The 27,455-nt window shown below is 32.4% G+C and overlaps 2 protein-coding genes and 1 long non-coding RNA gene across 5 annotated transcripts; 1 reads left to right on the top strand and 2 right to left on the bottom strand.

Annotated features, from left to right (window-relative positions):
- LOC126914716 (acyl-CoA Delta-9 desaturase-like) lies at positions 1-20,739 on the top strand. Of its 3 annotated transcripts, none has more exons than XM_050719074.1 (6): positions 1-234; positions 17,341-17,564; positions 18,752-18,882; positions 19,336-19,541; positions 19,835-20,020; positions 20,191-20,739. In XM_050719074.1, exons 2-6 carry the CDS (start codon positions 17,354-17,356, stop codon positions 20,510-20,512), a joined length of 1,056 nt encoding a protein of 351 aa, XP_050575031.1. In that variant the 5' UTR covers positions 1-234; positions 17,341-17,353; the 3' UTR covers positions 20,513-20,739. The 3 variants fall into 3 exon arrangements, with proteins under 3 accessions (XP_050575031.1, XP_050575030.1, XP_050575029.1); XM_050719073.1 differs by lacking the exon at positions 1-234 and adding an exon at positions 6,976-6,996; XM_050719072.1 differs by lacking the exon at positions 1-234 and adding an exon at positions 15,856-15,878.
- LOC126914889 (uncharacterized) lies at positions 6,149-10,638 on the bottom strand. The gene is made up of 2 exons (XR_007709910.1): positions 7,817-10,638; positions 6,149-7,528 (listed from the first exon to the last, which is right to left on the bottom strand). It is a non-coding gene; the product is annotated as an uncharacterized LOC126914889 (long non-coding RNA).
- On the bottom strand, positions 20,558-26,960 carry LOC126914715 (acyl-CoA Delta-9 desaturase). Its single transcript, XM_050719071.1, has 6 exons — positions 26,836-26,960; positions 26,343-26,485; positions 25,952-26,082; positions 25,579-25,784; positions 25,081-25,263; positions 20,558-24,567 (listed from the first exon to the last, which is right to left on the bottom strand). Exons 1-6 carry the CDS (start codon positions 26,943-26,945, stop codon positions 24,258-24,260), a joined length of 1,083 nt encoding a protein of 360 aa, XP_050575028.1. The 5' UTR covers positions 26,946-26,960; the 3' UTR covers positions 20,558-24,257.
- Positions 26,961-27,455: the final 495 nt, after the last annotated feature.

A 27,455-nucleotide genomic window follows, 5' to 3' on the forward strand; every position in this document is an offset into this window, starting at 1 on the left:
TTGCTTTGCTGTCAGATCGTTCAATTTCGAGACTGGGAATCCATTCGCGAGCGATAATAGTGCATCTCAAAGAGTCAATTTGGACGATTAGAAGAGAAAGACCTTTGTGTAGCAGTAATTAATTTATAAAATCGTGTCACATCGACGACGTAAGGCGATAACATTCATTAAGTTGGTTAAACGAGAAAGGTTAACCGGCGAATAATTCAACAAGGGTAGTAATAGAGCTAACAGGTATGTTTTCTTTACTGTTCTATCTCCATTGTTCGTCTCTTACATACGATCGTATATATTCGTCGTTAAGAATCTTCGAATTATTCCATTTAGTAAAATTAAAAATTTCGAACTTAATGTAAGACGAGAGAAAAAAAAGAGAGATAGAAGATAAGAAGGAAGAGATAGATAAAAAAGAGAGAGAAGAAATCAAAGTTTATAGGATAATCTCCTTCTTTCACAGTCATTTCTTATACAACATTCTTTGTTTGCGAATTGATAAAAGACTGGAATAATTCCGTTTGTGTTTCTCAATTCGGCAGACGGCCGGTCATCACAACATCGCGTGATCAGATCTTTCGTACGTTTGAGAATTTATCAGTGTTCAAGATGATGTAATAGTGTTATAGTGTGTGCTGTATATGTTCGTTGTTCAAAAATAATTCGATTTTAAAACTATTTACAACTACGATACAGTATTTTTAGCAAATAAATCAAGATAGAAGAAACGTATATAGATATATATACATGTGTATATAAATATAAAATTTGTATTTGTATGTATAAAATCATCAAAACAATCGCAGTTTTAAGAATACCTTATTATAAACCAAGAACATTTTTTTTCAAGTTCAAAATTACAAATAAGTCATTTTACTTTTGATAATTATAGTGTTAACGGACGAACTAGAATAGCGTTAAATAATGTACCATTAATTTTAATGTTGCTGGCTCTATAATACCGGATTTGCGTATTACCTATTTCACGCATATACATGTATAATAAGGAAATTTCTCCCTTCGCGTGAACCGTACCATAGCAATAGCAATAAAAAAACCTTAATTTAACGTTTAAAGAGTGATGAACACTGAGTGACAAACATTCAATTTCTTTTTTCCCATGAAAGTTCGAATCGAAATTCGAAAAACTCACGAAACGAAAAAAAGAAAACTCACGATTGCTTGATTTGGATGAGACAAGCAAATCACGCGTTTTTTAATTAATATAACTTGAAAAAAATAAACGACCGCAGGTAACGTAAGGCCATCCATCCAAGATAAATTTCATTGACGCGTGCTAGATATGACAGCTTTAATTACGTTTCTGTGTATCTTGTCTACAATATAAAGTCTCAATATCACGTTTGCCGCAGTCTTTAATCGTTATGGCGTCTAAATAAATCATCATACACGTTGTTTCTAGCGTTGAGTACTTTGTTTGAGTACATGCTAGTCGTAAGATCTTTCGTATAATTAGTTGTAAACTATATTATCCTCTGTTGATTCTTTTGCGACTATAAACATCTTTTAAGCAATTTCTCTTTTATATATAACGAGTCAAATACTATAACGTTATGTTGACTTTAGTATTGAAATTACCAGATTTTTTATCGCTTGATATTGCTGTAAGTAATATAAGTCTGTTTTAGACTTTGTAGACAAAAATACAAATTTTTAACTTTTCCTTCCTTCGATACGGTATGAGAACACGCACATGAAATGACATTTCTTGAATTTCAAATTCGTATACGTTTCTAGTATGTTGCAATATATGCACATATATGTGATCCTAGTAACTTTAGGAACGGGGTACTACGGTCGCACGAACGTTCGCCTGAGAGTTATGAAGCGATAACAAGATTTACGATACCGCGCGACAAGTAGTAAAAATAGTTACGCTTTCCTTGTTCTCTTTTATGTTTTTATTTAGATGTAAACCTGGCTACGTGCCTTTCTTCTTTCTTTTTTTGTTACTGTCTTTTCGTGGCATTGCTTACTATTTGAAACCTAAATATTTATCTATTCTTATCTGTATTTCCCGCTATCCCGGAGATGGTTTGTTTCGCATAACTTAAGCCATTTAAAATAAACTAGTACTTTTAATTCCGAGCGTGGTATAATATTTGATCTTTTACTTTACGTTTACAATATCGATTTGTTGGAAATTTTCGAAGAGAAGATAATGCACTTTTTACAGTGCTTAGATAGTATAGATAGTGGTTACAAGATAGTGTAAGATATTGTGAAAGTAGTGATCGTAATCAGTAATATGAGTAATTATAAATAATTGGGTATTATAATTTCTTAAAAATTTCAGCTTCATTGTATATCTCGGTAGAATAACGTATATAATATTAATTCAAATATTTTAAGTCAGTATAGGAATTATGAGGTAGTAGACGAAATTTAATGTAATATATCTATATTCACGCTATAATTTCACCACTCAATGCAAAGGTTTTCTCATCGATCTTACAATATTCATAATTCTGCACATATTTTTCTATTATTTTGACATGTTCTATTTGTATAAGATATGGCACTGACTTATGATTTATTCGAAACATGTTCAAGGCCATTGAATTCGAAGTGCGAATTACCAATTCTTTAACGAGGTTGAAGGATACAGTGCGTGCCAATCCTCGGACCAGCGTCTCAGCAGTGTCAAACCTGTTGAGCTGTTTGGAAACATTTCTTCGATTCACTTGTTATTGGCAAAGGTTGACCGTTGATCTAAGTAGATCCAGTGTGTTTATTCCGCTTCTACTTCGGGTAGCCAAGTATTTCTCTCAACGCACACTGTTACTGGGCCTACAAATTTAGAAAAGTTGACCGATGCGTACCACAATATTCATATTATAATTTAATCTCTCAAAAATTCGTTCAATTTTAACGAAATAAAACACTCTCTTTTTTATTTCATAACTTTATTACACTAATACTTACAAAATTACATAAGAACCTATTTTTTTTTTTTTTTTTTTTTTTTTAATTTAATGAAATCAAAAGATGGATCTTAAGAACCTGAAACAAATATTACTTTATGTTCTCGGTAAATTCGCTCGTCAAAAATTTAACTCGGATATTTTTATTAGATGTTATCTCACGGTTTTGAACTTTTTTTTCTGCGTACAACAGTTTCTCATTTTCTGAGAGTGAAAGCTATATTTATAATCTAGTTGGAAGTAGTTGCAATTTTTAATTTAATGATACATTCGCGGCGCGTCGTTTACAATTTCATTCTTGATCGAATACGAGGATGTAATCGGCCACCGGAAACGTCGATTCGATTAAAGTCGATTAGTAGCAGCGGTTCGATCCAGCTCCCATATACTGCACTTCCGACCATAGAAAATATTTTTGTGCGTCAGTTATTTTACATGTCCTATCGTTGCAAAAATCGAATAAGCTTTTATCAATAATAGATTTTCATGTTTGAAATTCTCACACTATTTCATAATTGTTGTTTATTTCCTCAGTTACTTACATAACAAATATTAGCATTCTTTGACACATTATTTTAAAGTACATAAATCACTTATATTGTTAAATATTGTATTGAAAAGTTACTTCTATTTAGATTTCTTAATTACTACTGTATTGACAAATCTGCACACCATATTGGACTACAAGTGTAAAATTAATAATAATATATAATACATATTATAAAACATATATAAATAATATTAGATAATAATATTTTAATTATTACCTTCGAATTTCTATAACTAGAATGTTTCAGTTTTCAGGTGTTCCGTAATATATAGGTGTTAATTAGTTAGGCTATATATATATCTTTGTAAACTTCAACGACCGCAATAACTCTTTCAGTCATGTTCATTTTGAACCTGCTTTGCATTTAAAATAATTTCAATTTACTTACTATAAAATCTCGAAATTACTCCATTTTATCCTAAGTATTTTACGAATTCTTCAAATAGCGACAATTGTTCGGGAAAAGAAGAAATAAAAATAAGGAATAATTTTTTCATAGCATAGCAATACGTCATGGAACTTCGGAATCAAAATTAATTTTTGAATTATAATATGGTGAGGTAGTACCATCATGCATGCATATATTAAATAAAGAATTATCATAATCAGTTATGAGCATGTTTCGCAAAGGTAAACAGAAATATATTTATACGCCGTACGGTTAAAACATGTACTACTCACACCTATAATACATCTACAACACATATACTAAAAAAATGTTACTACAGATTATATGAAAATCGGATTATATGAAAAAACGGAATAATCTTTTTCCTAAGAATTTAATACATGCATTTCCATAAAATATAGAAATTCCGAATTAGAATTTCGTGCAATGTCACCTACGATTAATGTATTTAGTTGGGCAACTTTTTCCATGTAATTTTCTTGAACATCTGTAACATTTTTAGCATAGTCATTATGATCGATATTAGTATTACGTGGTTTCAATACCACTGTTATGCTTGATTTTATCGGATGTACGCAGGAAAGATTATGAGACCGTGGTTATACGTTATCAGAAGTGTGTCGTTCTAAATTGTAAACGATTACTTCCTGAATATAGTTGCGATAATATGCAAATATGTATGTGTGCGAGTGCCCCAACCTTGAACGTTAATTGCCCATTACGTTTTATTTAACATTGCTATAAAAAAGCGGCACCCTATGACATTTATTTGTCATTATCTTGTTTCAATGGACTAATGTTAAAGCTGCACGCTGAATTTACTGACCATATACATGATACAGTATTACACAAATATACAAAATGGCATGCAGCTATATATTATGCACAAGTCTTTTTTTACGCTTCTTAAAGCTATTCATTTATTTATAATGTCGAAGTAAATAATAGGATTACTGGAAGCTGTTGTTTTTAAACAACTATTAGATTAATTACTTTTAATGATCCAGTATTACGTGGATGTAGCTGTTTGTCCCAATAGTGCAGTTCAAATTGTCAGAAATTCACATCTCACAGAGACTATCTCAAAATTACTAAATTATCAAAAATTCCTAAATTTCCAAGTTGCCGAATTTTTTAAAATTCGATAATTATGCGTATACTTTGCTCGATAAGTTTATTCGCGCGAATTCTCTCGTCTCACAACACCTTTCTCTTGTTATTTTACATCGGAAGTATCACAGCTCGGTATTTTCTTCTATTACGGCTCGCAATCAGCTCATTATACGACACAAAGAAACTGAAATCAGTTGAAAGTACGAGTCTACAATACCTCATAATGCTCGAACAACTTCTATTCACTTGACTGCCTCTTTAAACTCCTCTCGAACGTATTTCAAGTTGATTCAATCAACTATGCCCTCGGTTTGATCTCGGAAGTTCAATGACAAAATCGCAATGATGTAGCGAATAATAAAGGATGTATGTTTGCTTCATACACTCAATGACTCAATATTCATAACCCTGTAAATGATAATAGTTTGCAACGTGTTATTCGCATTATTACATCGCATTAAGACACGATTTAAATATAGTGCGCAAATTACGCGTGAAATTTTGCAGCTATTCCACATAAGACAATTTAATCTTAAGTACGTGAGATCATCACCGGTGTTATTGCATTTGCGCCTTTCCTTGCCTCAACCGATGACGATTGACAATCTCATACGTGGACTTTAACTCTGAAATTCTGTGAAGAAAATCTTTGTACATCGACATGATGGACTTCGAACATTTTGTAAGTAGACTCTCCGTAATTCCTGGATGAAAATGCAAATTGTTCGAAACAAGAATCCGTATATACATAAAGTCTTCAAATATCAAAAACGATGAGTGTTCATTTTTGCCATGTATGTAACTTAAATCGTGATCTACTATACGTCGATCATATAACGATATATAAACTTGAACTTGCCGGGGGACAAGTTGATTCATATAACTAAGTCGTTGATATGATAGGAGTGCCACGTATTTCTCCCTACCATCTGTGATTTTTCGTTCTGTTAATAGGAGTTCGTGTTCGTATAAGAGAATTCCACCGAATATTTGTTCTTAAATATATAACAATGTTGTAATAAAAATTTGTAAAAATTATCAATTGTAAAACATGAAAGTATTTCACGTAACACCTGTTCCTACTGTTTACATTTCAATGTTAGACGCTCATATAAGTGGATTGACGCTTGGCAATAATTTGTTCATGTAAATGGAGTGCCACTTTAATTATAAACATCCGATATTTTACATAAAGTTATAATAAATCTTACTTAATTACTTTATGTCTGAATACGAGATTTGTACGATATGCTATATGCGTACGCATATGCTACATGCTATGTGTACACCATTCTTCGCTTACAATCCCCGGTGTTATCTTACTTTGGCTCACTCTACTGCGAATACGTGATCGTGAATGAGACATAACAACGTCCTACCTTCATAACATCGAGCTTTACGTTCTGCCATATGGAATTCATATTCAGAGAGTCGACAATGTTTAAGAATTAGAAATTAATTACCGCGCAATTAACATTGATTGTTGCTTACGGTATTGTTTCGATGGTACGCATCTCAACAATTTAATTGTAAGGTTGCATCATCAACGTACTTATACAGTTCCAAGATTGCTTGGAACGTGCAGTTCTAAAAAGTAGTGGGGACGTCGTTAATCAAAACTCGGGGTCATTTAAGCGTGTAATATTTATATGCACAGTTGAACTATTTAATAGATTTGATAACGTGTCTGTGCAAATATTTTTCTTTAAAGAACGCATAATTAGATCGACAACGTAATAACGCTTTTCACTTTTCAAATTAATGTCTAGTCAACAACTGAGTCACGTAATACGCGGACGAGGAAGCGAACGAAGCCTCGTGATTCTCTCGCACGCAGCATCTCGTGCTTCTCGTCATTCGTGTGTGACGTTCGTTGCCTACACATTTATTACACCATATAGTATACTCCGTTGTGCATTTGTTCAACGTTCACGCATGCACGTTCATTGTTACTGGACATGGTGTGATAAGCTTATTTAATACATGTACGTATATATATTTTGAGCGTTGATTGGAGATGTAGTTGAAGTTTCATTGCTTTAATTTTTCCATTTTCTGATTTATGCGAATCAATTGTATCTCCAGATTAACCTTTACCTTCCGACATACGACTTTAGCTCCAAGTTCAAAGTTTAGTTTAGCTATACCTTTCTTCCGCTTGTAATTCTAATGTAATTTACGTGTCGTTAAAATTCATTCCCCTTCTCTATAGGACTGCTGATGTTATGTGCGTTATCTATTAACATAAAATTTTCGTTTGAAATTGAAGACTCTTAAGAGCGTTTAGAGAAATTAATTACGCACCGTGAAGTTCAAACATGTCGACCGCCATGACAGTCGCCAATATTCGACGATACAAAAAGTTAATTTACGTGAAATGAACAGTTATGTTCCTAAAGAATTTGCAATACGCTCAATGTTAGACGCGTAATAAAGCGATTAAACAATTTATTTTTTGGTGAGATATAGACAAATTTCTGTAAAGGAGAATTTTTCTTCTTTTTTAAATTCTTGGATCTAAAACGTTAGAATATGCGAATTTCTTTGTCAAAAGGATACAAAATCGATATAGATAGAAAAGTTAACATTTTTAATAGCTTCTCGCGGTGTAACGAAGCTCTCAAAAACGCGGAAAGAATGAATTGATAGAATGTTTTAGTACGTGTATTTATTTTATATCAACGATATAAATATGCAACTCTAACAATAATTGTACATTTTACGAATTTGGATAAACACTTTATGGTACGGTTTAAAATATGAAATATACGAACAAGTAAACATAGTGAGTATATGTATACCTACTTGATGTGTAATTGCGCAAATACCAATATTGTTAATTCGTAGGAATTCGGTAAGAGTTTGCCATTTTAGTTATTAATACAATAAGATCCATTCAATATTTGAAGCGACATGTAAGTATACATATTTGTCGAACGTTTAAAATATCAAGTTTGCATAGGCTAATTTAGTTTAAGATGAACTCCTATATTTTTCGTATATTTCCTAAACTGTAAAATATGTAATGTATGTATAAATGACTACAGTACATAATAATAGTTTGATTAGCATTTGAAATTAATTAGAAAGAGATCGTGTAGAAATTTCATAAATGTACTTAATCACGCTTGGGGGTTTTCCTTTTATTTGCATTTTATAGTTACGTTTTCCACGTTTTTTGACGCTTTATGCATGCCTCTATGTCGTATAAGGTAACCCATATACCTGCGTAAATCTTACGTGTCATGCGCATTTCAACATTTCTGAAAGTTTCCTCCTCACTTATTTCGCATCTGCCTTTTGTCTAAATCAACTCAATTTTTTAATTATAGAAAATTCCATTATTCGACGATCTCGTTAAGAGCTATCAGATTCTCGTAAATTATTTAAATCAAGATAATTATCAATTATTTTTCAAGTTGTACTAAAGTTGCACTTTCTGATGTAACGAAGTTCCGCCATGTGTGTTTTTGTTAGATTTGAAGTAAATCCAAAAAATAAAATACAATGATTCTTATGCCCACATAAATTGCATACTAGTGCAAATATGCGGACACAATGCGAGCTATTGCTTTTAAGTCTCGGATATCGGATGAAGCGACATGAAAGCGGGTCAAAACCACCTGCTATATATCGTCAGTTTGCTGGAAGAGGAACAATTTCGAGAATTAAACATTTATTATTTTATGCAATGAAATTATATTATTTAAGAAAATATCATAGGTTTAAAAATTATTTTAATTCTGTAGCTCTTTTCTTATTAGTGAGTTACATGCATGGATAATATTTTATTAAAGACTTAAAACTTAAAAGTTAACTAGATTATAAGAAAAAAACTTTTTCATCGGTAAATAATCGAATAATTAATAATTTTTTATTTCAATTTTTTTTATTTTGAATTGATTTGCAGAATAATTTATTTTTCTTATTTATGTCACTTTTCTATCAAACCAAAGATATATATATATATAGATTTTGTTATATCCATTTGTATGTATTATACAAATTTTATATTGAAATCTTCTTTCATTAATTTTTGTTTTCAAAAAATATATTTCTGATAATAGAAGTGAAAATATAGTAAGGTAAAATTGATCTGGGAAAACTCAATCACCAGTGAACGTATTAAGTCAATAGGTGAATAGCAGAACGCGTTCGAGATCTATTGGCACAAAATTCTTTATAAGCTTGGCTATAAGACCTCATACAGTTATCATTGAGTTGAATCTTCGCCAGAGTGTGAATTAAGGAACATAACGAAACCTGTACTGTATATGAAGTTACGACAATTGTATCAACGTCACCAATTACGTTTTATAATTGCGCTAGTTGTTATGACAAATTGCACGCAATACTAAAGAGATTTATTTATCGATTATTTAAATATTTCGTATAAACGAAGTTTCCTAATTGTTGCTATTGAAATACATTGAATTCGTGGAAAAAGCACAGGTTTGAGAGAAATATATCTACAAAGTAATGTTTTATAAAGTTCTAGACTTTTTTATTTTTGTAATGTAGAATTATAGAAATATAAGTAATATTTGGTAATGGAAGTATAAAGAAAGATAAAGAAACAAATAATATATTTTATCCTGTTCACATATAACTGAAAAAGCAATAGTCAAAGCAAAATCATTCTCCGAGCCAAAGGCACAAACTCAGATACCTGTGGGAACCTCGAATAAAACTACGGTTACGTGTTAACGATTTCTACACCTGCCAACCCAAACGCAAAACATAATACGTATAATTGATGAGTGCCACATGTTGATATCGTAGATTAAATTACTTCCACTTAGAGAAATATTGTTGAATGAGTATGCTAAGTCCATAATATAATTCTTTGTCATTAATTCTTTTTTAATCTTTCTGGAGATCAATATCTCTGATATCTTTTACGAACATCGTGAGTTTTATTCACATAGTTTTAAAGTGTTAGTAGATAAAACTGATTCATTATATGGTAAAAACAATTTTCTGAATTAACATCCAACTGCGAAATAACTCTACTAAGATTTAACATCTTACAGTTTCTGTCGACTATACGTGCGGCGTGTATTTATATCATCTTATGCGGTAACGAAATTGCTTTATTCCAATCTCCCACTCTTTTAGCCATAATTTTCTTACAACTCTTTCGTGTATACCCGAAATACTAGAAATCCTTCTTCTGAACCTAAATCTTCTTAGTTTCATGCTCAAGGTTGCTCTATGGAGGTTCATCGATTGAGCGTGTTTTCCGTACGATTCAGAGCGTGGTGTTACGTTTGCATTCACCGTTCGAAAATCAGTCTTCCGATATAATTCGACTCGCTTCGAACGGAGAATCAGTCTATTCTCCCTTCTCCAGCTCTCGATTCATTTTTCTCGATTGTTCGGCCCGGTAAATTCACGTTTCCCCGTTCTCAAAGCCTATGGCGCTCACCTCACACGTATTCTGCCAACACACAGACACGTGGCCGTTGCGGATTGCGAGTTCCACGAGGTATATGTATTCTAGTATACGGTGCAGAAACACGTCGATACTATTCTAGTGTGGTGCGCGACCAGCCGCACGTATTTCAACGAACACCATTCGCTGGTTTGAAGTGGCGAGAGCAGCAATGCGCAGCGTGATTGGCTCAGACCATCTCAGCTGAGCCGTAGTTCGAGGGGCGTCGCAACGTGTCTGATTTTAGGTGTCCCTCTATCAAGCAGAAACTCACTATTATCGAAGCGTTTCTGCGCTTGTTGGCGTTTACTCTGCCTATACTACTTTATACTCTGCTAATACTACTTGAATTTCCCGCGTAATTCAGAAAATCTTGGTAAACATTAATTCCTTTTTTACCTCCTTTCATGATTTTTATTGCTCATTACAGTTCGAACGATTTACGATTATTATTCATTCATTCAGAAATTTGTTTCCTAGAACAGATACAGATATCATGGATGATTGAACGAAATATGATACTTATGTGTGTATAATGTGTATTTTTTATACTATATATCTATTGGACGTTATTACGAAATGTAAGGTATTTAATCCTTTCTATAGACTCGATTTATATTTTACTCAATTTTTCATAGGATTAACATTGTCCCACTGCATTTTGTTACCAAGTCCTGCACGTATTTGTAGCAATAGCTAATTTTAATGTTTTCAATGACAACAGAAAATTGTAACAAAAAGAACTATACATATGCATATATCTACAAATGTTTTTCTAATATTGCACGCGCATTTACGTAATTTATAATTAAAATTCAATTACATGTAAATCCGTTTTTTCTTTCCTGGTTTTTATTTGTAACTTCAAATCAGATGAAATTATTTCTAGTCTTTTATCATTTATATTTAATATAAGTAAATATTATCTGAAGTTTTATTATTGTCAGACATCGAATATTAATGAGGAGCAGCTTTGCGTCAGATTTTGCAATAAATCTAAGGGACAAAAGTCATTGATAACTCCACAATATATCTAGGTTTTAACTTTGCACATTTAGTGTTAAGACATATTCAGAGTCACTTTAGATTAGATTACCAGTTCACGTGCTTGTGGTTTGATTCAAATATTTCTATAATTCGAATTTTTGCAAATTAAATGTAACAGTGTATAATGTTACAAGGAGTGCGGTCATAGCTCTTACGCATCTTAATCTTTTTAATGAGTTTTTGCACAATAATAACGTTTGAAAAACTGAAACTAATGGTAACAATAGATAGATCATGAATGAATCAAGAGTAGAGTCTGACAAATTGAAGTTAATGATATTAATCAATAATTTATAAGATTTCTAAACTTCCAAGCCTCTCAGTTATAAGTGTTATAAAATAACGAAAGATTTACGATAGGTGATATGAAAAATAACTATCTTATTTTCGTAAAGCTTTTTTTTGCATTTCTGCTTTCACAATATTTTGTGGAGGGATAAATATTAGTATAAACAACTACGTTACGTAATTGGTGGTATTTATTAGCAACCTATACGCATAAATATCGTAGAATTTTATACGTTATGAAAGAGTTAATATTAAAATTTTATTTTCTAAAGTGAAACTATGATTGTAACTGAAATGACAGTGGCGTGATCTGTAAGATGCCAGCCGTACTGGTATGCAGTCTATTGCAAATTCAAATCCTATTCGAAGAATTTTCAAGACAATATCCTTTTTTTCATACATTTACCATCTATAAATTATTTTTAATATGAGAACTGTCCAAAATAACCAGCTGGTGGAATATTTGACAGATTTGTTATCTTTACGATACACATAGACTATTGTTGTCACTGTAAAAAAAAAATTAATGTTAATTTTTATCGAGATAAGACCATGCCTGTTTATTTTTAACATATCATTTCAATTACAATCATCTATGCAATGTTATAATATACTTACAGGTACGTACATTACATGTGTGTAGCTTGCTTTCTAATATCGAATATTTTCTTTATTGATATGTAAAGAAACTTAGATGATTGTAAATATATATTTTATTAATTTTTTACAGTTTTTCATATATAGCATTATATATTGAATTCTTGTCATATCTTCATTTATTCTTATTCTGTTTTTCATTTATTCATTTATAACCGATATGAATTCATGAAGCTGGATATTATTAGCTTTAACTCTTCGAGCAGCAGGTACCGGTGGCTAATCAAATAATTAAAGTTACACACGAGAACCTTTTCTTGGTAGGTCGAGGATAGACACTATAAATGTAAAAGATAAAGAGTCGACATTGACCGATCACGTACAATGGAAAATTGATAAAAAGTCAAACGTTGTTGTATCTATCATTTGTTTCACTGATACCACAATGATAATGTTTGAAAGATATATGTGACAAAATATTGAAAAATTATAAACAAATGGTATTGATTAAACGTGGATTAGAATAGAACACGAGTTTCTAAATATTTAGCCGCGCGTGTTCGTGCATTCATAAATAGTCTAAGAAGTATTCGTTCACGTTTCTATTCAATTCGACATAATTCCTACTTTCATCTGTTTATGAATTTCTTTGACCGCTAAATTGGTTGTCCATTTAATCATCATATCATCATGACATAATTCGGTTATTTCAAGATCTTATATTGGTATAGTTGGTATCTACCTGTGAATAAGTTGAGAATAAATTATATCCACTCGACGAAATGATCGATTGAAATTTTAGAACTATGGCTATATATATTTCGATGTAGTCAAGGTGTATCGCATGTAAGCATAGAAAAGTATTTTATTAGGCGAATTACGTAAATACGATTAGCTTTATGTAATCACGCGATACGTTTGTTTGGTACGTAATCTCTCCTTATCTTCATACCATTAGAAAATCTCTATGATCCTTGATCACTATCGAATTAACGCACGAATAGTCTAATATCGATCGGTATAGTTGTCCTGCTTCCGATTACTTTATTATTCTAAATAAAATAATGCTTATAAATAATAAAATAAAAAGTTAATTTATTTTATATAATAAATTTTTATATAGTAGATTGTATATAGTAAAAAGTTAAACAAGAAGTGAAAAGATACAATAACTAAAATATTGTAATTATAGTGCCCATAGCAAATTGTACGTTATCTGAGAAGAGTGCTAGATTCTAAAGAAGTCAAAGAATTAAATTTCCAATTTAATTGCGTTTCGACTGATGATTCCTTTAATTTATGGCATATGTATCATTTCTTATTAACAAATTGTTGACGAATATGGATCAATAATTTGTGTTATAACGCTATCGCTATAAATGCAAACACGTTAACAGTTAATTATGTAATTGTCACAGAAACAATATCGTAAGACGTTATTTATGTTACATGGATATGATACTGTTTTTTATGGCTTGGACAAAACGTTATATTCTGAATGTATCAACCTTTTTCTTGTGAGGAATATACTTCCATAAATTGTACATTATAAATAAATTTATATAAATAATGATGTTATAATTCCGTCGCTAGTTATATATCACACATTGTGTAATATATAAATTGTTGTGATATCTTTTATCTGCGGAAAAAGTGAATTGCAATTTTACACATATTTTTATTTTCCACTGTGTAATTTTACACAAGGTCATTCAAAAATTCATTGTGATGAATGTACGAGGTTATCAACGTCGACAAATCAGTCATTTTCCGACCTTTTAATTTCAGCCAATATAACGAACAGAATATGTATAATTGATAATTGGTTAATGTAACGTAAATGATTGATAATTGCCTATGACTTACGGATGTGACCTGCGATTCAAATTCAATAAAGAAATTCGATTACAAAATATGGAGATTTTTCCTTTAGTATGGATCATACATTTGATGTTTAATAATTGCATATGTATGTGTATTTAGGAATAATCAGTACAAGTAGTATAACAGTAATACGAAGTTAGTTTCGCTTTCATGTACTGAACATGTTAAATTATGAACAAACTTCTCTTAATAAAAATGATAAAAAACCGGAAAAAACTGTAATTGTTATGTTGAAATTCTGATTTTGTTGATAAAAATTGTAATATTCATCTATTCTTTATCTTTCGTTCTAGCATATCTCACTATATTTTATACCCAAAATTTTGCGTTTACTGCTATAAAATTTCTAATGAATTGTCCTTCGCTCTTTGTCCTAGTGATTCGACTTTCTGTACATAAGATACGAAGCGACATTCCATTCCGTAATCTCTATCATTTTCAACCCCATTTCATGGCACCCCATTCTCCGCTATATCTCTGCCTCCTATTCAGCAATTTCTTTTCAAAGCAAACAGTCTCCGTTACTTTCTAAAAATTCTGCAGCCACATCTCCGCCATTTCATTCCCGATGCTAACCCTATCCTTACACTCGCTCTCTTTTATATTCCCCCCCATAACGTTATCATTCAACATTTTCTGTCTCCTATAGCAACACTTTTACCCTCTCGTACCTTCATAACCTCCATTGTCTGTCTTTCTCTCTCCGAACTTTTTTTCTCAACTCCCCTAAACCTTCGTCTCTACCCCAACTTGTTCAACTGAACTTGTGTCAAGGTTCTGGACGATGTACGTTCTAGTCGGTTTTATGGTCTTTGATATGAATCAACGGACCCTAGGAAAGAATTTCAACCAACGAAACTCCGTTGCGAAGAAGAAGATGTACATATTTCGGTGGTGTCGCGTCGGTACGCGGTACGGACGAGCCTGCGTGCCAAGGAGGGCGCGCGTCTCGCGATCTAGCCTTCAGTCGATAGACGACCACGTTCGGGCATCGACGAAATATTTCATTCTCCTTTTCTACCCCAGTAGCATATTTTTCATTGACTCGGTTTACTGCCACCACCTCTTCCACCCCTTTGCTGTCTCTGGACCCGTAGTGGAGGTTACAGGTGTTGCCAAACGGGCGTCTGGCAGCTGTTGTCCCTGAATATATGTATAGACGTTACGGGTCGACGACTGTGATAAACCCGTGATAATAGTGAAAGTGGCGACTTTTGAGGACGATTTAAATACGATCTAAGGTTCATTAAACATATCTAGGTAAAAGAGAGTGAATTTTCGAACTGTAAAATATTAACGGTGGACACTTTTGTTTAAATTTCAAATGAGAGACGTTATTAGCAAAAGGAGATGGTAAAAGAATCAGTCAATCGTAGGATTAAATCGTTGAATCATGGACGAGTAGAGTCGCAGGTGATGGATTGAATTTGTAAGGTTGGTCGGGGAAGCTGTTTTCACTGCTGGTGTTATCGATTTCGTCGGGATGTCCTGTTTTGACGGGACGAAGGGATGGTTGTTCGGTTTCATGTCGGGAAATATTTCGCAACGTTTGCACGAGATTCCATGTATGAGGATGTAGAATGTACTTAGGCGACACGTCTGTAAACCGATGAACAGGTATGGTTTTTTGTTATTACGGAGAAAGGAGGTTTGGTGAGTGCTAGAATTTTTTTTCCTTCGGTTCTCTTATTCTTTGCTCTCTTGTGTTTTCTTCGATGTTCTCTGCGTTTCCTGCGGCATACTTTTGTGTTTCCAAGGATAAGAATTCTAGTAAATTTCTTAGTTAGTTATTTTATTTTTCAAGTGAATGGAGAGTTATTATTATTTGATATTTCTTTCGTTCGTGTCATTTTGTCATTAATTGAGCGACCATATTGTAATGAGTTTGTTGTATTTCATGTCATTTCGTATTATGACTTCTTAATAAATGTATATTGGTTCAACGAAACAAGTAGAAGTGTGATTTTTCTATTACAGCATTCAATTGCCATTTTAAATAAAGAATGAAATGTTTTAATGTTCAGTTGAATACAATTGAAGTTAATGCATGTCAGTTTATTAGAAAAAAAATTCGATTTATAATCGTTTTATGGAACAATTTTCTGCTTTATGAAGAGATATAAATTTCGGTGAATAAAGATTTTTCATTATATCATCGTGTCAATTACTGGAATAAAAAGATTTACAGAGTAATTTAATTGATACTCTTATATCGAAGAAATACCTAAGGGGTCACATATGTTAATAAATTGATTTGAAAATTGCCCTGTTGTGTAATAATTGCACGATAATCATCAACTTTACCAACACGTTCAAAGAACTGTGCCGATGAATTAATAACTGACTAATATTCGAGTTTTTCAGTAAAGTATCATTTTATTATCACGCATTATTAATTAGTATTGGTCGAACTTACCATATATATTCCATGCTATCGTATCGGAATTTTTCAGTTTTTGGTGATTCTGATTAGCCGAGAGTAACCTTGATACACCTATATCATTGTAAGATAGCAGAAAAGGAAACAGAAAATCATTATAGTTGGACTTTCCTTAGAATTTAATATGCGTTATTTATATCTTTTAAGATGTTTCAACAGTTTAACGTTACAACATTATGTAATAGCTTATACATACGTAATTGAATTTAAATATGTGTCAAGAAAGTTCTTCCAAACATTGTTTTTTATGTCACATTGTTAAGCTGCGAAAGGAAAAGAATCACCATTGTGAATAATAATTCCATTCTGCGTAAGAAATGTATACTTAATGTTGCACATTTTTCATTCTAATTCCAATGATTCATTTCTCATATACATATATCATGCGTCACATATTTGTGTATACCTACGTTGACGTCAATTCTTTCGATTGTGTCGAGTTAAAATGTATAAAAACATAACAGGATTTGATTAGTATTTCTGAATTCATTATAACGTAATACTATTACGAAGTTGAAATGTTAAATTATGTAGATAAATTTGCACTCTTTATTAATATCCATGTGAATTTCTTGTAGCTTTGTGAATTTCTTTGTAGAATTGTTTCAGTAATTCTAATACATTGTTTTCCCTTTTTAGGAAGAAAGGAGGTATGGCGCCGAATATAACGAGTAGCCCGACAGGTGTACTGTTTGAGGGTGAAACTTTGGATGAGTCCTCAAGGGTGATCGACGCGCCTAAAACGAAATACAAGAGACAAATCGTTTGGAGGAATGTGATTATTTTCGCGTATCTTCATATAGGCGCCGTCTATGGATTATACCTCGCTCTTACATCGGCAAAATGGACGACGCTGTTATTTGGTGAGTGAAAGCCTGAAAATATTTTTTGTGGATTACCTAATACTGATATTTATAATATTTTGTAACCAGGATTGACTTGTTATAAGTCAACAACCAATCCATTCAACTTATCTCTCGTAATATTCCTACTATCCTAATTCATTCCATAGTTCACCACTTTGCTTATGTATGAAATATAAGGGTAATAATCACGTAAAATTTATGTTTTGCTTAGCTTAGCTTTTGGCCTTGTTTAAAGGCCAAAGGGATTTGACTTCACTTTAAATTTCTAAAATTTTAGTGCCAAAGTATTTGATTTCATTAATGGTCATATTTTTTTTTCTTTTTTTGAATGATTGGGAAGATAAGCGCTTAAAGAGAACACATGTATATTAATTTGGATTGACTAACATAGTAAGTTGCTAGTTGCGATACAAGGATCGACATTAATTCAAAAATTATGAATTCCGCAATCAATATAATTCAGTTGAATGAACTTAATTCGCCTCTTCACTCTCTTTCACTTTATTGTACCGTTACCGTTTTGACAGAAATTCTCTTAATTACCTGTAAATTCGTGACAACTTCTGTGGAATTGTCTAGACCCAGTCATATTGTTTATGCGATAAAATAACCTCGTAAAATGGCATCGTACCAAATTCGAGTTCAGAAATCGTACGTTCGGTGGGTTGTATGCCAACGAAACCAAAGCTTGTACGAATAAGTTAGTCAGCGTTAATTAATTATTTGAAAGAGGAAGATGGGAAGTAATAATATGCGTCAGTGAGACGTTAAATTGCACACACATGTTGACATGTTGACGTACTCAGATTTCCTTGTTTGTTCTAGAAAGAATTCTTTCTGGATTGTTGTTCACTCTGATAATAATTATTATCGTGATAGAATTGAAATTACAAACGTAATTATCAACAGATTGTAAAGTAACAATTAATTTTTTACTTGATCCTCTTTTATTCTTGATTTTCTTTGATAAGATTTTTTCTTCATTTTGAAAAAGTTTTAATTATTGAACAATGGTATATGCAACGTAATAAACATGTCGATAAAAATTTTATCGTACTTAATGAAACTTACAAAACCCAGTTTATAAACGGTCGACTCTAGTTCGTTCTTTCAGAAGATTCAATAATTCCTACGTATCGATACGGTCAAGATCAGTATCCTTAACGTTTGTTTTTGTTTTGCAGCGCTCGGCTTGCATTTTTTCAGTGCTTTGGGGATTACAGCTGGCGCTCACAGATTATGGGCACACAGATCATACAAAGCGAAATGGCCCTTGCAGTTGTTTCTGATGATTGGCAACACAATAGCCTTCCAAGTAAGCAGTCGATCGAGTAATTACTGAACGGTGAACCGTATGATGACCTCGCTATATGATAAGACTGGGAAAGAAAAGAGAAAAAAAATTATTATCCTGACGGCTTTTGAATCATTTTAATACGAACTGTATTGTATCTAGTGGATGAAATTATGGAATCTTAGATTTCGTTTGCTTACATTAAGTAGATATGACAATATTGAGAGATAAAAAAATATTTGAATCATTGGATTGTCCGAAAAGTTCTTCTACTAGAAGTACAAGTTCTTAGAGTATTCGATTTCTCCAAATTGAAATCAAACGTAAACGAGATCTCTAATTCTCTAATTAGATCAAAGATCGTGTAGCGATACTTCCCGTAATGCCCGACTCTTGGTGCAACTAGAAATGGTTCAGAGTAAATAGATTTTTGTTTTTAAATTATTTTTTTTCTAATACGTTTATCCTCGATAGGATGCGGCAATCGATTGGGCCAGAGATCACAGACTTCACCATAAATACAGCGAGACGAACGCAGACCCTCATAACGCAAAGAGGGGATTCTTCTTCGCGCATGTTGGTTGGTTGCTGTGTAGGAAACATCCGGACATTCGCGCGAAAGGCAAAGGAATTGATCTTAGTGATCTGAAGAACAATCCTATACTGTCTTTCCAGAAAAAGTGAGTACCCTTTATCGATTCCTTTTGCGACCCACTGAAATGAAAAATTTGATCTTTCTACATTCAATATTAAATTACAAGATTTTTAAGAATCGATTCGAAACATTCAGGAAGGTTGATCACTATGGCAGAAGATTGTAGTGTTACAGTATTTTTAACTAGAATGAAGCGATCTTGAGTTCTCTTTTTTTTTTAGATAATTTAATTATATTTTATATACTGAATAAATATAAATAAAAATGAACAAATAAAGAAAGATAAGGTTTCTAATGCGTTGTACAATGTGTCTGCAGATATTACGTGATTCTGATGCCTCTACTGTGTTTTATTGCACCTACTCTAATTCCTGTCTACTGCTGGGACGAGTCTTGGGGGAACGCTTACTTCGTCGCTACTGTTTTGCGCTACGTCTATACGCTGAATATGACTTGGTTGGTTAACTCTGCGGCCCATATGTTTGGAAACAAACCATATGACAAGTTAGTATTATTTGTCATAGTTTTGGTTCTATTTATCGAGTTAGTCGGTTTCGAAAAAAAGGCGTCGTATATTTCGTGTTAAAAAAAATCAATGACAAAAATCTCTAATTTTCTAAAAAGCTATATTAAGAAAAAATGTAATGGAAGAGGAATTAAATGATATTTTTTAGGTATATCAACCCCGTGGAAAATAAAATGGTAGCCATAACGGCTTTAGGTGAGGGTTGGCACAACTATCATCACGTATTTCCATGGGACTACAAAACGGCAGAATTGGGCAATTACAAAGTTAACATAACAACATTATTCATTGACGCCTGCTCAAAACTTGGCCTCGCGTACGATATGAAGATAGTACCTCAAGATCTGGTGCGGAAACGAGTAGAGAGAACCGGCGACGGAAGCCATAACGTGTGGGGTTGGGGTGACAAAGATCAGACGCAACAAGATAGAGATGTGACAATGGTGGTGAATTTGAAGAAAGATCATTAACGGACACAAATATTGTGCTAGGCTTATCGTTTTCTCAATGGAAAATAGTAAACGATAGCCTACTTTTTTGTACAGTTCTTTACGGAAGGGGTGGTATATAAGTTATCCGGTAATCAATTGAAATATTTTGGGATAGCTCTTAATATTCGTAGTTAGCCGGTTATATTAGCATCAGTTATATCCAATTTTTTCCGATATTGGTTTACAATAAAGGATAAAACATTGTATATTGTTTCGTTGCGTGTTTCCGCCAAGATTGATATTCGCCCCAAGTGTACAAAAGTACGCGTTACTATCAAACAAAGATCTATTCTATTTTATTAGTCTTATGTTATTGTAATGTAATCTTAAAATAATAATTAACGTACTTTGAATATCAATTTCTACAAAATAAAAAATATTTATATCTTGATTGACGGCATAGGCTGTCTTGCGGATTACTGATCACGGTCGATATGATTACGTGAACTCTCAGTGATTATGGGTGAAAATCGATACTTCGATTAGACACTTTAACGACGTCCTAGATCGTAACGATAGACTCGCAGGCGATGATAGTTTAAAACTATATATATATATATATATATATATATATATATATATATGTATATGTATATATATATATATATATCAAACTCCGAAGAACATTGATGCTTGTAATAGCTGGTGAAACTGTTCCATAGGATTTATGGATACTGAATTAAATTTCTGTTCTTGAGCTCTCTATCCGATGGCAGTGTGAATTCTATCCTTAGAAAGCTTCTTTGCTGTCTTTGTCTTTTATTTATTTCATATTAATAGTCGATATCAGAGCTGCGAAGGATAAAAAGAGATAGATATGAATGCTTTTAGCATGTTTAATCAGAAAAAAATGTTATGTTAACGCTAGTTATTATAGCGACCGCACAATTAGGACGCGTTCGTTAAACGTTTTCTCATAAAGAACCGAGTGAATCGAGAGAAACTCTTCGAGGATTTTATGCTTTATGATAATATGCCTCTTTAGCCCTTTTAGTGCTATAAATCATTCGTTCTTTCAAAAATTGAAAATTTTTCGTAACTCTGATTCGTACGGTTTCACTATTGTTTTTCGCCTCACACATTTCCCTTTTTCCTTTTATGATCGTTCCTTAATCCTTCCAAGATGCTTGCTATCATCCTACTTATATAATAGCATGCTATTTTTGTAATAAAAATTCTATCTTTCGTTTCTACTTTCTCTTTCCTCTCTTTTTTTTATTTTTATTTGGAAATTTAATTACAATACAACGTAAATTATTTAGTAGTGATGTTTGAGTCAATTATGGGGACACTGGAATTTAATATATATTCCTTTTCCTCTCGTTCGACTCGTTATCGGATCGAATTTAACCTTAGAAAGCGGAAACTAGAAGGAGGATGTAAAAAAATATAGCTTTAGTTGATCTTTCTCCGAACATTTTCTTTTTTCTTCTTTTATATTTACTTTTTTTTTTTTTTACCGAATACAACATTAATTATCTTCATCTATTATTACTGATATGGTCCTAAATATTTTTCTATGCGTATGGTAGGAAGCAATGTTCTTTTCGTTTTTGGAAATTAACATTATAATTTGTGATATGTAGAATTGCAAAAGATAGTACAATACATTTCTTCAATTAAAGATGTTTAAAAAATAGAAGAAGCGTCACGCCTTCTCGGGTTAAAGACTAAGAAAGATAAAAGAAACAGAATATGATATCTTTCTAATTTGTTCTCTCTCCCTAATAAGAAGTGAGCGCGTAAAAAACACAATAATATTTGTACTCTACGACACTATTTGAAAAAACACATTAGAAAGCGTGATTGTAAAAAAGAAGAAAAAGCCGAACGAAACTAAAATGATGTCGATCAATATGAAGGCCTCTGGTACCTTTAAGAAAAGCATGTCGTGCTCAGCAACGATTTGCACGTGTATATTTGTAAAATTATTTGCAACGTAGTCGATTGCAAGAAAGATTGTAAAGGAAGTGAAAAAAACATTGTACGCTTAATGTAAATGTAAACGACTGTCAGTTTTCTACTTGAACCTCTTACTTCGAATATTTTTTGTTATCGTGCGGACGCTTGTGAAATTTGTTGATATTTAATATTTGTTTTTTTAAGAGACATTCCATCCTTGACAAAATATCCTTCTCTGTGTAAAGAATTAAAAAATTAGTTAAACAAATTCTCAGACAAGGGTCTCCTTCGTTATCTTCAGAACTTCATAAAAAAAAAGGAACAGTAGGCAGCAAAATTATTACTACGTTCAAACATATGGTGAATTTTTCTTTGCCAAAAGTGTCTTAGAACATTAATTTCGAAGTATCACTACAAGAAACAAAATCCTTTCTCTTCATTGATTTATTAAAAAAAAGGATGCTCAACATGTTTCTCACCGATCTGCACACTTTTAGAGAACATTCGCCGTATCCATCATATATGTTTTTCTGAAAATTGGTTGTCGCTATGACAACCAATTGTTTCTGATCAATTCTTCGTTTCCATATATAGCATCTACTTATTTTCCTTCATCCTACTGGCTTTTCGGATATTCACTTGTGAGTATAAGAAGTGTGATAATTGTATGAATTCGCGTTACGACGGCGGTACGACGGTGTACACAGAAGATTGATATCAAAGATTGCATAAAGATTAGCAATTAATGTGAAAAAAGACGAGGGGGGCAAATTTCGCTAACGTTGTGCGAAATTTTGAAGAAAGTATATATGACGGTATTTTTCACGAGATCGCCCTCGTTTTTTCTATGTGTTTTTTCCCATATGTATAAAGAAATAACTCGCATACAAGTATACTAAGATCTTTTCGCAGACATACAAATATGTCCGTTCGCAGACGTTTACTATGCAAGGAACTATCTGAGATTAGTTCTAAGATTTAATCTTAACTTTAAATAAAAGTGTGATGTGTTACCAGATTTTAAGAGACAAATATATATATGTTGTTTTGTTACCAGATCAGGACGAAATGATTGATTTTATTCCATTTCGTAGCATGCCGATAATTATATAAGAGCATTCAGGGTAATCATTTCTTTCGTTTGATTAATTTTTTTCTCGTTGCATGAGTAGTAACGTAACCGGACGTTTACCGAACGATTCATTTTGATAAATATGTTGCATTTAGAACGGACATACTTTCTCGTTTCTTCCTTAATCCTCTTTCTTTCTGTTCTTTTTTGTTTTGCTTTTTTTTTGTTTTTATTGAATTCAAAATTAAATTCGTTGTGTGAATTTAATTGTAATTTCGTTTAAACTATAATTTGATGGAATGGCGATTTAGTAATTTAAGCTTGTTTCACATGGTGGTTTCTCTTCCGTTATATTTCGTCGCCTTATTATTATTCTAACACCGATCAACCTAGAGCAATTGATAGTTTCCCAATTTTCAATTGAGACGAAATGCTCTAATTAACTAATATATTATTCTCTACACAAAATGATTAATAAACTAAAGGTAGTTGAATGAAATTTCAATTATAAATGTTTAATGATCTTTTCTTCTTTGTATGGTTTTGTCATCAAAAATTATATAATTGTTATTATAAAATTAATATATTATCATAATGTAACAAAGGTTTATATTCGTCAGTGAGTAATAATTTGTACGATTTGTCGATGCTCAGAATCATATGAAATAACGTTGGTAAAGAAAGACGATAAAAGAACAATTAAATCTATCGTTTTAAGCTGCGACAAATCGGTACACTTTTATTTTCAGCTCAGTTCCTAACCATCAGTTTCATTCTTTTTGCGTTGTACATAGATTTTTCTTTCAGTTTTCCAAGGCCCTCCGCAAGCGTCATTTTCTTCTTGCTCACCTCGTGAAGCATTTCTCTAACATCCTCGGAATCAGTTGTTTGCAGTAAAGTAACATAACCGAGCTCGTGCCATATTTTGATGAAAAACGTGGCCCAACCGTCCGCGTAGCTGCCGAATTCACCGCATTTCCAGTCCCATGGTACCATGTAGTGATACATCGGCCAAAATGACTTCGTTAGGAAGTATATACTGATGTTGTCTTGTGGCAATCTGCAACCGTGAGTAGTTTGCTTTGGATTTGGTACTTGATCATGCAAAAATTTTCGATACATAGATTTCTTTAATCTTTTGTTTGCGATATCAATGCAAGATCTTTTCTCTAATTTCCAATTTTTCTATAAATATTTATTTGTATGAAACTTCATGATTCTTTCGTGTTGCTTGAATATTAAGAAGAGAATTTCTTTCTCGTTAACTAATGCATAGTGTTTTATCGAATAATGGACATGGATATGAAGCGATATTGACAACTAAAGAAAATAAATTTCTAATTAAATTTACATTGTATTTTACGAATTCAAGGAATTTGTTAATTTTGTGGAACGATTACAGCGAAATGATTAATCAGATAAATGATTCATCAAGCTTCTTATATTTTCAACGAATTTAACATTTTATTGAACGGTGATTCCATCGTTGTCTATCCTGACAGTGCCGTGGCTACCAGGCATTTTAAAGAACAGTTTGTACAATATGCTAAAGGTATCTGAAATTTGCATTAACTTTTGCGTTTCCATACTCCAGATCAAGCGTGCACTGTTCACCAGCCAAGATACGTTCACCGTAATGGCGAATCGTAGCACTCCCGTGATCAGTATGCTTTCAGTCATCGATTCGTCCCAGTATTCCAGCGGCGCGTTCAATGGCAATATTAGTCCGAATATTATGAATAATGGCCAGTAGAATCTGTAAATACAAAGAAGAGAAATTGGGTTACGAAGATGCGTGAAAAATTATGCAAAAAGTTAAATATTGAACGAAAATATGTATGCTCGAAGAAATGGAATTGTGCGAAGAAGAGTCAGCGTCAGAAATTATTAGGGGAGTGTTATATTGCCAAAAAACGAGGGTCTCTTGTTTGGAAAGAGTAGAAAGAGCAATGCAAGTTATTAGAAATGAAATTTAAACAAGTGGAAGCAAAGAGTCAAAGATAATTTTTGATAGAATAATAAGAAATGTAAGGAAATTAGACATTTTTTGCGTTCGTTAAGAAAATCTTACTTCTTTTGAAACCAAACATAGCCATCTTGCTCGATGTCACGCATATCGATCTCACGTTTGATTTCTTCAAGGTCCATACTCGGTGACAATATATTACCTACATAGTGACTATAGAAAAATCCTTTTTTATGATTGTAAGGGTCTTTATCTGTCCCATAATACTTGTGATGAAGCCTGTGATATAATACCCAGTCGTATATCGAACCCTGTAAACAAAATATAATTTACTAGGATAAGAACATGACAGGTAAGTATATTGAACCCTGTAAACAAAATATAATTTACTAGGATAAGAACATGACAGGTAAGCTGTAATAATAACAATTAACTTATTAACCGGTTCATCCCTTAAGCAGAAATTTCAGGTACCTACCACTCCTGCTATGGTGTGAAACAACACGAGGAGAAGCCTAAGAGATCCCGTGGCTTCGTACGTACGGTGAGCCCATAATCTATGGGCACCTGCTGTCACTCCAAGGCAACCAAGGATCGTTATAAACAATGCTGGAAAATTTATTGACTGATCACAAAAGGTATACGCTAGAATTTGATTATTGTTTTAATAGAATGAAAGAATAAAGCAATATGGATCATAAACCGCAATAATTTTATTACCGTTTGTTCCTCGAACAAATAATAAATTAAACTCTTGAAAGGACTATATTTTAGTGAAGGGGCACAGAACGATTGAAGCGATAAATGTATCACAAGTTACAAAATTCGTCGTATCAAACAAAAGAATAATAAAATACGTATTTTCTTACTAAAAATCACAGTCATCCATTTAGCGGAAGTGAACAAAAACCAGATAGCGTATATTCCAAGGACGTGTATATAAATGTACCACAAAATGGCCGCCCATATTATTTCTTGTTTCCTTGCTGGTTGTTTCTCGTCCAACATCGCGCTGTTTTTAAACAAATTGAAGATTACGCATGTCGCTCGACGAAACACAATCGGCACACATTTTCATATATTCAGAATACTAATTTAGATCATTAAAAAATAAAGTTCGATAAAAGTCACATAAAGTTAAAAAGGAAAAGTCGAAAAATGCATTTTAGGAACACCAAATTGAAGTCTCCATGAAGGAATCTAAAAGATTTCGAAGAACGTTTACAGCTTAAAAATTTATATTTTCTTTATATATTCTCTTAGCTAAGAATGCTACGAAATCAAACAACACACTGGAAACGAGAGGCAATACAATTTGAAAAGTGAATTCACGTGTTCAGGCAATTGTGGATCGAAATTTACCTTTTTCTGTAGCACGAGACACGCTTCTGAATAGTTGGAAAAGAACTACTTAAACGAATGCGAACCATAAGCCTCGTCGTCCGACCTTTTGGCTTCTGTTTGAATCTCATTAATGACTAAGATTTCACTTCGTCATTTCCTTTGTTTCAGTGTTCTTTAATTTGAAAATGAGTTTAAAGAATCGTTTCTAACTTGATCTCGATTGACGATAACTATCGCCCCCTTGATACGATGTTTAGCATTAGTTACAGTTGAAACTGCCTTTGAGATTTTTGCTATTAGATGGAATTACTAGGAAACATCATAACGAATAGACGACAAATCAGTAATTTCAAAAACAGGAAAATAGAAATTAAAAGGGCTGCATTGCGTTATGCAAAATCTTTGTATCAAGAAACTTTTCAATTAGAAGATTAAACAATTTTTAAGATATGTGCAAATCTAAGAACACATAATTTCATTATTGCCACTTATTGCGCTATATTGTTTATAAACTGAATCACCAGATTAATTATTCGTCTTCATCAAAATATCTAAGGACGTGTGAAAATATCAATATTAATTTAGAATACAACTGTAAAGGTAACTTTTGAACAATTCTTGAAAAATTTCTAAATAAT

The sequence above is a fragment of the Bombus affinis genome, chromosome 3 (assembly GCF_024516045.1).
Source record: "Bombus affinis isolate iyBomAffi1 chromosome 3, iyBomAffi1.2, whole genome shotgun sequence".
NCBI lineage: Eukaryota > Metazoa > Arthropoda > Insecta > Hymenoptera > Apidae > Bombus > Bombus affinis.